This window comes from Cheilinus undulatus, linkage group 5 (genome assembly GCF_018320785.1).
Source record: "Cheilinus undulatus linkage group 5, ASM1832078v1, whole genome shotgun sequence".
NCBI lineage: Eukaryota > Metazoa > Chordata > Actinopteri > Labriformes > Labridae > Cheilinus > Cheilinus undulatus.
In genome coordinates, this window is record NC_054869.1 from 11,663,715 (window position 1) to 11,675,727 (window position 12,013).

The window sequence follows — 12,013 nt, forward strand, 5'->3', positions numbered from 1 at the left end:
AATATTTCAAAGATTTTTCCTACTGCTCCAGTACAAGCATTTAGGATCAGCAAAATGATCAATTACGGTGCATACAGGAAGTGTTCAGACCCCCTTCACTTTAAAACATTTTATGTTGTTTGGTGCTACAGCTGTTTGAATTAATTTTTTCCTTTCATTTATCTACACTCAGTACCCCAGCATGATAAAGACATTTTTGCAAATTTATTAAAAAGACAAAATTGCACCTTTGGCAGCAATCCCAGCCTCGAGTCTTTTTGAATTGGATGCAACAAGCTTTGCACACCTGATTGGGAGATTTTCTGCCATTCCTTTTTGCAAATCCTCTCAAGCTCAGTCAGGTTGGATGAGGAGTGTTGGTGGATAGACGTTTTCAGATCTCTCCAGAGATGATCAATAGTGTTCAAGTCAGGGCTCTGGCTGGGCCACCCTCGGACCTTCACAAACTTGTCCCTAAGCCACTCCTGTGTTGTCTTGGCTGTGTTTAAGCTGATTGCCATCCTGGAAGATGAACCTTCAGCCCAGTCTGAGGTCCTGAGCACTGCAGAACAGGTTTTCATAGGGGACATCTCTGTTCTTTGCTACATTCACCTTTCCCTCAACCATGACCCGTCTCCCAGTCCCATCTGCTGAAAAACACCCCCACAGCATGATGCTGCCACTGCTTCACTAGTGGGATGTATTGGGTAGGTGATGAGCGGTGCCTGGTTTCCTCCAGACATTCTTTTAAATGAGACTAAATAGGTCAGTCTTGGTTTCACCAGACCAGAGAATATTATGTCTTTCAGGTGCTTTTTTGTAAACTCCAAGAGGACTTTCATGTGTTTTTTACACTGAGGAGTCTTCAGTCTAGCCACTCTGCCATAAAGCCCAGATCAGTGGAGGGCTGCAGTCATGGCTGTCCTCCTGGAACTTTGTCTCATCTCCACACAGGATTTCTGGAGCTCAGTCAGAGTGGCCATTGGGTTCTTGGTCATCTCTCTTACTATGGCTCATCTCCCCCGATGGCTCAGTTTGGCCAGGTGACCAGCTCTTGGAAGAGCCCTGGTTGTGCCAGATTCCTTCAGTTTAATATGATGGAGGCCCCTGTGTTCTTAGGAACCTTCAGTGTAACATAATTTTCCCAGATCCCTTTCTTTCAACAATCCTATCTCTGAGCTTTGCAGGAAGTTCCTTTGACCTCATGGATTGGTTTTTGCTCTGATATGCCTTGTCAGCTGAGGTCCTCTATGGAGAGATGTGTGCCTTTCCAAATCATGTCCAATCAATTGAATTTATTCCAATTAAGGAGCAGAGGCATTTCACGAAAAATCAGGAGAAATGGGAGGAACCTGAGCTAAATTTCAAGTGTTTTGCAAAGGCCCTAAATACTCAATGTGATATTTCAGTTTTTATTTTCAATGCATTTGCAAAAATGTCTAAAATTCTGTTTTTACTTTGTCATGATGGGGTTCTTAGTGTAGACTAGTTAGAAAAAAGTGAGTTCAAACAACTGTAGCAACAGGCTGCAACATAAAAAAACTGAAAAAAGTTAAGAGGGTCTCAATACTCTGAATGCACTGTATATAGAAGAGGATCTGCAGGTCACCAGTCCGCTGAAATCAACCGATTCTGTCATCATTCTGTGACTTTTATATCTTGATCATATTGTGCTGAATAATTTTCAAGTTTTCTCAGTTTAGTCTTAATTCATTCTTTTGATACTTAAGAAAAGGGGTGTAATGCCATGACTTTCAACTCTACTGACAAATGCAGCTCCCACAGTGCTATGTGTAATCAATCAGCACAGTAGGAACGAGTGCCTGTTTGGGGGCAGAGGGTATCTTGCAGACATTTTAACAAAACAGTGCATTGCCCTTTAAAATACAGTCAGTGCTTTAAAGCAGTGTGTTTGGTGGCCTACACTCATATTCCTGTAACATTTTTGTAGTCTTTATTGAGGAAATATCTTTTTTTTGCTGCTTATTTCTCTACAATGCTCAACAATGAGTTGCTGCTTTGGTCTGACATTAAGTGCTGATTATTTATTGAACATTAATTTTCACTGGAAACAGCTTCCTGCTTAGATCCATTGTTAATATAGAAATAATAAATTATAAAAGCATTTATAGAGCAGCTAAAAGGTCATACCTTTAAGGGCACCACTTGCATGAGAATGGCAAAGTTGGTGAGGTGGTTGCACAAACACACGGAGTACGACATGTTTCCATCTGAGCGTACACATCCTTCGTTTGACCACACGCCCTCGATTGAACTGAAAAAGGTGAAAATAAGGTGTTGTTTACAGAGAAAATATATGTAGGTTTGAGAAAAGATGCTATCGTGGAGAAAATGAATATCAAAAGAAGAAAAGGTTATGAAAATATTCTGAAGGAGCTCTGTTGGCATGGATCAGTCAGTATGATGTTTGGAGGGAGGCACACAGAGAAATGTCTTTGCTGAGTGTAGCGGGGCAATCTGACAGGGCAATCCAATAATTCACATTTTTCTTAATCTTCAGGGCAAAAGGGAGGAAGGAGAGTAAAGCCTCTGAATCCAGCTGAAACACACTCCCTTTCTCAATGATTCATGCTTTCTAAACAGCGCTTTGGCTCCAGTTATCAGATCACAATATTTCTTTTTATGAAGGCCTGTTGCTCAAGATGATCCAAGCTCAAACAGCAACACATGTAGCGCTGCATGTTTTTGATTTAAATCAGAGAAGGGGAATACATCTTCTCCTAATCAGTGGTCAATTCTTGTGATTTAAAGCCTGAAAGAATACACTAAAACACAACAATGGAGATAAAATGTTATTTGGCTTGAAATCTGGATGAAATATTGAGACATATTGCATCTAAATCACAGAAACAAACCCACCTGTAGTCCAAGAAAGCACAGTAGAGGAAGACTTTGTTGCTCTGGTTCAGTACTTGCTCCTGCTGCTCTTTAGTCTGCAACAGAAAATAAATGGAGATCTTGAGAGGAGATAGAGTAACGTGTGGTACAGGAAAACATTTGCTTTTGGACTATAGCACCTCATTAACTTACAAGCTTTGTTCTGATTGGGAAATGTGCTTTGATCAAGAAAATTTTAGACACAAATGATCAAGATTCTTTCCTTAATGAGCTCTGATTTCTTTCCACCCATATGCTGAACAGAAATTCAATCTTGATGCAATTAGTCTTACAATACAGTACAAAGAGCACCTTATTAAACGTGAATCTTCTTAGAAATTAAAATGTTCCATTGGTGCTTAAATGTCAGAAAATGGAGGAGTGACATCATGCTGAAAGACACAGACTGACACTCAGTAAAGGTGATGATTATAGCGATTAAAAATCCCAACTGTCCTCAACAATTTTATTTGATTATAACTCACTTTTTCCAAGTTAGTCCTTAATAAGAGATTTGGACTCCTCAGAGACAGTGAGCTAATGGCTACAGTGCAACAAAAATGCAGTAATTGGGTCTTGGCCCTACTTTCAGGTCAAACCACTACTCTTCTCCATCTGTCATGTGAAGAAAACAACACTTTGCACACCTCTGCTCATTTCCCAAACCTCCAAACTCAGACTGAATAAATGTATGATTAGATGGAGCGCGTCTGCTGCGTTTCCGTCTGGAAAAACCAAGAGTGAAACTGACAGTCGTCTGTTTCCTGGCTCATAGTCTCGGCGCTTCATATTACAAAGCATACGTTGACTTCATTGTGTAACCAAATCTCTGCTCTCATTCTGTCTGTTTTGCACATGCAGATCCTTAGTCATCGTGCATTATGAGCCTGGAGATGGATTGATATTTATGAGGCCTGTTTGTGGGTCCAAGAGGCATGAAAGCACTGCAAATGCAGGCCGTCATCACAGGCTTTGAGGAGCTGCAAGAAGCCTGGTTCATGAATTCATTGCTCCCCTGCGGCCTTTTAATAACTCACATTTCATGTTTGGTGTAAATGAAAGCAGATGCAAGAGAGACTGTATGATTGGCACACTGTACGCTTTCTTTACTGTATCTCTTTACAATTTCCTGTGCATTAAAAACCCTGCCACATAGGAAGCACCCTATCATTATAAAACCATAACATGTACCAGATACAAGCTAAAATATACATTAACTAACAGACCATCACATCCATGGGGAGCGCTCTTTGGCCATGTCTCCTCTATAGCAACTATCTGTTTGTGCTGCATGCAGCATGTGTTTTCCTCTCTTTATCTGAGCGAGGTGCAAGAACCTGAAAGTCACCGCTGAGTGTTAAAATGCACTCAGAGATCTGGCTGAGCTTTAAGAGCACGCCGTTGTTTCCCCGCCGCCCCGAGGCCTCAGCCACCAGCCAAGACTGGAGCCGGGTCTCCAAGTCTTTATTAACAACAGAAGGCCAGCAAACACAGCCGCCTTGGATCTCACTGCGATGCTCATAAGGAGAACAGACGGGGAGAGGAGGAGAGGAAGAGGAGAGTGAAAGCCAGTGACAGCAGAGTGATGCAGAGTGACAGGCTGATAAAAGAAGAGGAGTCAGAGAGAGAGAGAGAGGCTGATAGATCAAAGATAGTAAAGGTGTTTCTGTTGCCTCTATGTTATGATGTTCCTCATGGTTCAGCTTTTTACCACATAACCACTGACAATTATTACAGTGACTACATCTCATGGTGTATGGCACTGAAATTACACATTCTCCACCAGCTGTTAGTTAGCGTTGGACAAAGTATTTTGATCCCTAAATTTTCCTAAATAGGCATACATAACAAGGCTATGATGATATCAGGATTTTAATCTTTCATATGATTCTGGTAAAAAAAATTTAACACTAATGCTGATGTTGACACCACAGCAGCTAAGATGGAAGTCCTTGGTATATTGTTTTTTTACTTTTAAGAATGACAAGAACTACTCCTAGACTGTCTAAATTGTACCAAAACTGTAGCAACAGTGAGGTACTTTTCAGTTCTATCGATCATTACCAGAGATTGCATCATTTTAAACAAGTGAAATCAAAAGAGTACTGGAAATTTTGACAATCTAAATGCACAACAATGTAAAAGTACTGCATTTCAAGTTCATGTTACTGAAATGCAATTACACCAACAAGGAATGTAATGACATTTAATTCAAATACATGCACTTTAACATGGAGTTGCCCCCCCATTTTGCAGCTACAACAGTCTCCACTCTTCTTGGAAGGCTTTTCATAAAATGTTGAAGTGTTTCTGTGGAAATTTGTGCCCATTCATTCTGTAGCACAATTATGAGGTTAGGCACTGATGTTGGATGAGAAGGCCTGGCTGGCAATCTCTATTCCAGTTCATCCCAAAGATACTCGATGGGGTTGAGGTCAGGGCTCAGTGTGGGCCACGCAAGTTCTTCCACACCAATCTCATCAAACCAGGTCTTTATAGTACTGTAGAAATGAACATACTTTTCTGAAGCCTGACATTTCTGTTTAAAATATCCTTTTTTTAATTGATCTTATGTAATATTCCAATTTTCTGAGACACTGAATTTTGGGTTTTCATTATCTGTAAGCCATAATCATGAACATTTCAAGAAATAAAGGCTTGAAATTCTTCACTCTATGTGTAATGAGTCTGTATAAAATATAGGTTTCAATTTCTGAAAAGAGTGACAAAAAATATTGAATTTTTTTTATGATATTCTAATTTTTGAGATGTACCTGTACTTGCTTTGTGCACAGTCATGTTGAAATAAAAAGGGTCTTCCACAAAATGTTGCCTCAAAGTTGGAAGCATAGCATTGTCCAAAATGTCTTGATATGCTGGCGCATTAAGAATGACCTTCACTGGAGATAAGGGACCTAGCCAAAACCCTGAGAAAAGCCCCATCCCATCATCCCTCCTCCACGAAACTTCACAGTTGGCAAAATGCAGTCAGGCAGGTAATGTTCTCCCAGCATCTGCAAAACCCAGACCTGCCCAGTTTTGGTGTGCTTTGCTCCACTCCATCCAACACTTTGCATTGGACTTGGTGATGGGAGGCTGGCATGCAGCAGAGCATTGGCGGCTTTGATACACTATGCTACTTAGCAGTCGTCGACCCCTTTTATGGTCTTCTGCTTCATGGCTGACTTGCTGTTGCTCCTAAATGCTTCCACTTTCTAATAATATCACTAACAGTTGACTGTGGAATATACAGCAGGGATGATATTTCATGAACCATCTTATTGCAAAGGTGGCATCTATCACAGTACCACTCTTAAAGTCCCTGAGCTTTTCAGAACGACCCATTCACATTTAATTTTGCAAATGGAGACTGCATGGTTAGGTGCTTGATTTTACACATCTGTGGCAACCGGTCTGATTGAAGCATCTGAGCTCAGTCACAAGATTATATAATAATAAGAATATAGATGGACGGACTTTTTTAAGTTACACAAAGTCCTCTAGTGTAAGGCCAGCATTACCTGCTGTATGAAGGTTCATGACATAACAGATATGTAATGTTTTACCGTGGCTAAAACACGCCCCACCAGATATTTACACCCCCACAACAATCAGTAATCAGTAATGGCGACAAGCCTTGGACATGAAAGACCACAATATGTTGTCTGAAGTGAGTCCCTTAAACCCCCAGCATCCTCTCCTTTAGGTGTTTACTGTCTGTCTTGTACCTTCTGGGCACAAATGAGAGGGTTGAATATCGACACTCTCGCAAAAACTCTGAGCCGTAGATGACACACAGAACCCAGCAATTTGTAAAAAAAAAATTGCTGGCTTTTCTGTCCTTTGTGGTGTCTCTCAGACCTTCAGTGACTGGCAGAGAATCGCTGTCTGCAGCTTATGGCTTTGCAAATCCCAAAACATCAAGCAACTCTGAGCCAATTTAAATCTCAGCTCCTGACAGCTGGATCTTAAGGAGGGCACGAATAAAGAAAAGATGGAAAAAGACACATACAGCCCATCATTCTTTTTCAACACGCAATGAAAAAAAAACCCTGGCAAAAATACGACCTAAATGATGGTGAGTGGCAACTGTAACATATAACATGGTAGATCTAAATGAGGACAATCAGCTTTCTACAGAAAGAGCCATATTCTCTGGGACACAAACAAATTCAAATAAATTCCAGATATAAAATCTTTCAAAACAAATCTCCAATTCCAGCTGAAATAAAACAAAGCTGCATTCATTTTCAGTTCATTCTGGAATAAATTACTGAGCTGGATAGAGGCACAGCATTTCTGTTTCTTTACTTCATGTTTTTTTTTTTCCTCACCATTATATACTTAATGTTGAATACACAGTTAAACTATATGTAAAGGATAAGCAAGAGCACAAGAGTTAAAACCAGAAAAAGGTATAGGCTCTCGTCTGTTTCATGCTTTTGTGTGGAAATATCACTAATGTTATTTTTTCACTGCATCGTCCCCATTGCCCCTTAAATTCTAAGGCTGTCTTTTCACCTATCCACCTCACAGCAACAGACAGACACCATCAGATTGGGGTCCCAGGAGATAAGACATGATACTATAGAAGTTTTTGCATTTTTTTAAAGAATCAATACTTGGATTTTCCAAAACTTCCCACAATCAATTAAGGAAAAGCCTTAAATACTCTTTGCCCCAAAGAGTAAAGGTTAAGTTAGTGCCTATCTTGACTCACTGACACTAAACTCTACAGAAATCTTGGTGTAATCATGAACTCAGACCTAAACTTTGATAGCCACACAAAACAGTTAAAAACCTCTTACTTCCTTATACAGCAAATATAAAAACATCTTTCCAAAGAGGAAACAGAGAAACTTGTTCATGCTTTTATTTTAGTAGCATAGATTACTGTTTAAGCATTTTCATGGGTCTGCCTTCAAAAATCCTCCAGACAGCTGCAGCTCATCCAGAACGCTGCAGCCAGAGTCTGAACAACACCAAGAAAGTAGAGCTCATTACACCAGTCCTCAGAGCTCAACACTGTGACTCAAAAGATAGATTTAAAATTTTTACTCCTCCTTTATAAAGCACTAAATAGTCTTGGCCCTGCAGACCTGTCAGATCTTTTTAGCCTCTGACTAGGCATGCAGATCGCTCAGGTCCTTTGGGAGGAGTTTACTCACTGTTCCCATAATCAGAACAAAGCAGGGCCAGGCAGCTTTGTGTTTCTACGCTCCTTACCTGTGAAAAAAAACTATCAGAGAATCTGAGGCTTTCTACACCTGTTAACTCTTTTAAAACAGGTCTGAAAACATTTTGATGCAAAAGTTTAAATTCTACTAATCTTTTTTAAACAGTTTTATTAATATTTGGTCTAATATTCACAGTGGCCTATTCTTTCAACCTTGCAAAGCCAATGAATTGTCTAGATTTCATTTCTGTCATCAGGCAGCTACATCTTACAAAGCTTCAGTCTGTAACATTTGTCCCTGGTCTTAGGAAGGACAGACCAATCCACTTTCTTGGGGAATAACGTGGGGGTAGCTATGGGTGTGATTTGGTTGAGCTGCAAGCCAGTAAACAATGGCTGTCGCTGTTGAAGAGATGAGCTCAGATGTAAAGATATTCATAGTTTTTACCTCTCTTATCACTGCTCCCAACTCAATCCACTATCCTCATTTCTAAACAAAGGCTTAAAAAGACCAAAAATATTTTTGAAAAAAAAAAAACAAAAAAAAAACAAACAAACAAGAAAACCAAAGAACCATACTGAAAGATGGAAAAGATGTTGTTGCTGTTCTTCAGAATGGCTTTGGCATGAGTTTGATTCACCAACTGACTCCAACTGCCGCCTGTCGATGTATGTAGTTTACTGTCCGGGGCTACACATGCCCAATATGTCATTTTGCTTTAATTGGCCTGTAATTAACACAGTAGACTGAATGTTCGTCCAGCACCCTCATAGAATTTTTAAAAGGTTCTGCCCTTTCCAAACACGGACTATGGGCGGCTGTTTATACACCGTGTCATGTCTTTAAATGCTCTTGATATTATAAATGCCTTATTTCTGGCCCTGGCCATCACTCTATGTATAAATGGTGCTCTATAAATACAAACTTTCTCTTCCTTGTATCAATACTAGAGGTGTGACGAGACACTTGTCTCACGAGACGAGACGTCGAAGAATTTGGGCCCACGAGACACGAGACGAGAAGAGATTTTACTTTTTTTTTTAATTTTGGGAAAAAAATACATGGGTGGATAATATGTCCTTTATGCAACTGAAAGTCATAATTGCAACGCGTTCATGTCTATTCAGAAATGTTTAAACTAACTCCTGTTGTACTGAATAGGCTATCAATGCTTCCAAACAGTTAGTCTAACTCTGACTCAGATTGTACATTTTAATGCTCTTCAAATCAAACCTTCAATTTTAACAGTCTACAAAATCTTTAATTTACTACACCAGGGGTTTTCAAAGTGTGTGAGAGTGAGCCTCCCCTTAGAAGAAATTATTCATTTGGTTGACCCCCACCCACAAAAAGGATTCAAATTGAAAAAAAAATTAACACTTCAAACATTTATGTCTAATCTTTAAACATTTTAGACATTAATATATTTTGGATATTATGGTTTGCAAATGTCCTTAAACATCTGCCTTTTCCTCTTATTCAGTTATAATGCCATTAAATACCCCTTTTTGATATTTTTTTGGCCATTTTACAACTTCTTTTTGCCTCTTTTTCCCCATTTTTTCCACTTTTATCCCATTTTTGCCCTTTTTCACCGTTTTGCCCATTTAAGCTACCTTTCATTATTAAATATCCCTTTTCCCCAAATTTTTCTATTTTTGCAACGTCTTTTTGCCACTTTTTCCCAAGTTTTACCACTTTTATCTCATATTTTGTCCATTTCAAATACCTTTTGCCATTACATATCAATTGTTTCCTCTTTTTTTTGCCCATTTTTGGCCACTCTGGACTGCTTTTTTCCCACTTTTTCTCCCCCTTTTCACTCCTTTTCACCCATTTTTTGCTGCTTTTTGACTATTTTTGCCACCTTTAACTTATTTTTATTGCTACTTCAAATTGTTTTTGTCTCTTTCACCTCTTTGATTGTGGCTCTTGCAATGGTATTTTCAATAATTTGGCCCTTTGGTTGAGTAACATTGCTCTATAGCATAGTCCCTATTGTAACTATAAGTATATCTATTTTGCTCCATGCACAGCAGAATTTTGCAAAGCAAATCACCTTTTTGCTGGATTATGGTTCCTCGCCTCCCCTGAAGCTCTGTGGCACCCCCCAGGGGAGGCCCGCCTCACACTTTAAAAACCACTGTACTACACTATGCATTCATCGCTACAATTACAATAATTATACTTAATATCATATTTAATTACATATATTAAGAGCATTTAGATTATTTTGAAAGTACTTTAAGCACTGTTAACAGCAGACTAAATTATAAAGAGATGCATCAGTAAAATCAAACTATTTCTCATCCTCTTTAAGGACATTCACTTTCAAAAGACTCAAAAGACATATTTCCGTCAGTAACACGTTTGCTTTAATCTAAAGAAATAGATTATTTCATTGTTTTTTTGGTCTTTTTTCTCATATGAGCTTTGACACTGTTGGACACGACACACAGACGATGTGTGTTAATGTGTGTGCGATGGTGAGCAAGTGTGTGTCTCTGCTCTGCCTACTGTCAGACAAACAGGTATTGTTTAACGGGGCCAGAACTTTGGGTTTTTGGAGATAACAGTGGACTCTATGGCGCTCAGACAGAGTTTATTTTGTTAAGTCTACTGCTGCAGTATACAATGCCTGTTGCGCTACTCATGTTGAGCTTCTAAGTGATGATAGCAAAGCCAACAGCTAATGGATGTGTGACTGACAGACGGTGAGACGAGAAGGAGACATGACAAAGCAGCGACTGAAATAATGTTAAGTCACATGTACTGGCACTATGAGCGAGTCTGCACACATACACGAACTAAATAAACCCTGTATTCTCCTCATGGAGACTGCACAGGTTTCCATCAGCAGCATTTCGTCATTTCACATCGTTATTATGAAATTATTATCAGTACTATGTGTACTTGCACTTATTCACAGAATAAATGAAAGAGTTTTAAAGAACGTACTTGTAAGCAGAAAGAGTAGGAAGCAGGCTTACATGCTTATGGGTTACAAACATCACCGACCCCTTCTGGTCGATCATTGTGAATTTGCGTAAAGGGGACATATTGTGCAAAAATCACTTATTCTGTAACCTTGCAAAGCAGATGAATTCTCCTGTTTCGTGTTTCTCACTGGCAAATCCATCTTGCAAAGCTCCCGTCTGAACCGTTTGGGCCCAGTTAGGAAGTGACAGGACCAATCGGTGACGAGGGGCAGTACTTTCGGGCGCGGCGGAGTCGTGACGTAAGCAAGCAGCAACAGGAGACCGGTGCTGTTATGGCGTAAGACATTAGTGTGGATGCTGCTAAAGCGCCAGTTTTATCAGTTTTATTTTTTTCTTTTCTTCGTTAAAGAATTACAAAGAACAGCAGTGAGTTGTTTTCTTTTCAAAAACGACAAAAGTCGTGTACGGACATGTCGATAGTTGCCATGGTTTGTTTTATGCAGTTTTCTATGTAGTTTACTCCTCAGTAGCTGCTCACACGCACCTCGGTAGCTGCGACGACGTCACGTGTTTTGTTGCTCTGATTGGCCCGTAAAGATGTGACAGAGAACGTTCATCCAATCACCCTCCGAGTTTTTTCAAAGGCTCTGCCCTTTTCCAAACGTTTCCAGATGGATGTATGAAACAAATCCATCTGGCATGTCAGGTTACTTTTTCTGGCTTTTCTAACAAAAATATGTGACCCTGGCCTGTTCACAAACCTCTCAAGTACCAGAAAAATCCCCCCTCCACCCTACTTTCTCCACCTTTCAGAAAATGTGTGCTAAAATAAGCTGTTCTCAGATTTTCCCCATGATGCCATGTGGGGTGTTAGCACCACCCCCAGGTTCAGTTGGTCCCACTTGGAAGAAGGTTCTGCACTTCTCTCCTGATCTTCCTCACAGCTGCCAGCTGAGAATGTGTGAACGCAACAAACCAGACCTATATTCACTGATTTAATGGTAAGCCACCAGCTTAGGT

General features: G+C 39.8%; 1 protein-coding gene across 1 annotated transcript in view; it reads right to left on the minus strand.

The window, feature by feature from the left end:
• Positions 1–12,013, minus strand: part of adgrd1 (adhesion G protein-coupled receptor D1) — a 69,765-nt gene that overhangs the window by 22,342 nt on the left and 35,410 nt on the right. The window contains exons 14-15 of the mRNA XM_041787014.1: positions 2,860–2,933; positions 2,131–2,254 (exon numbers count right to left, since the gene is read on the minus strand). Coding sequence (XP_041642948.1) covers positions 2,131–2,254; positions 2,860–2,933 — 198 coding nt within the window. The remainder of the gene's footprint in view (positions 1–2,130; positions 2,255–2,859; positions 2,934–12,013) is intronic.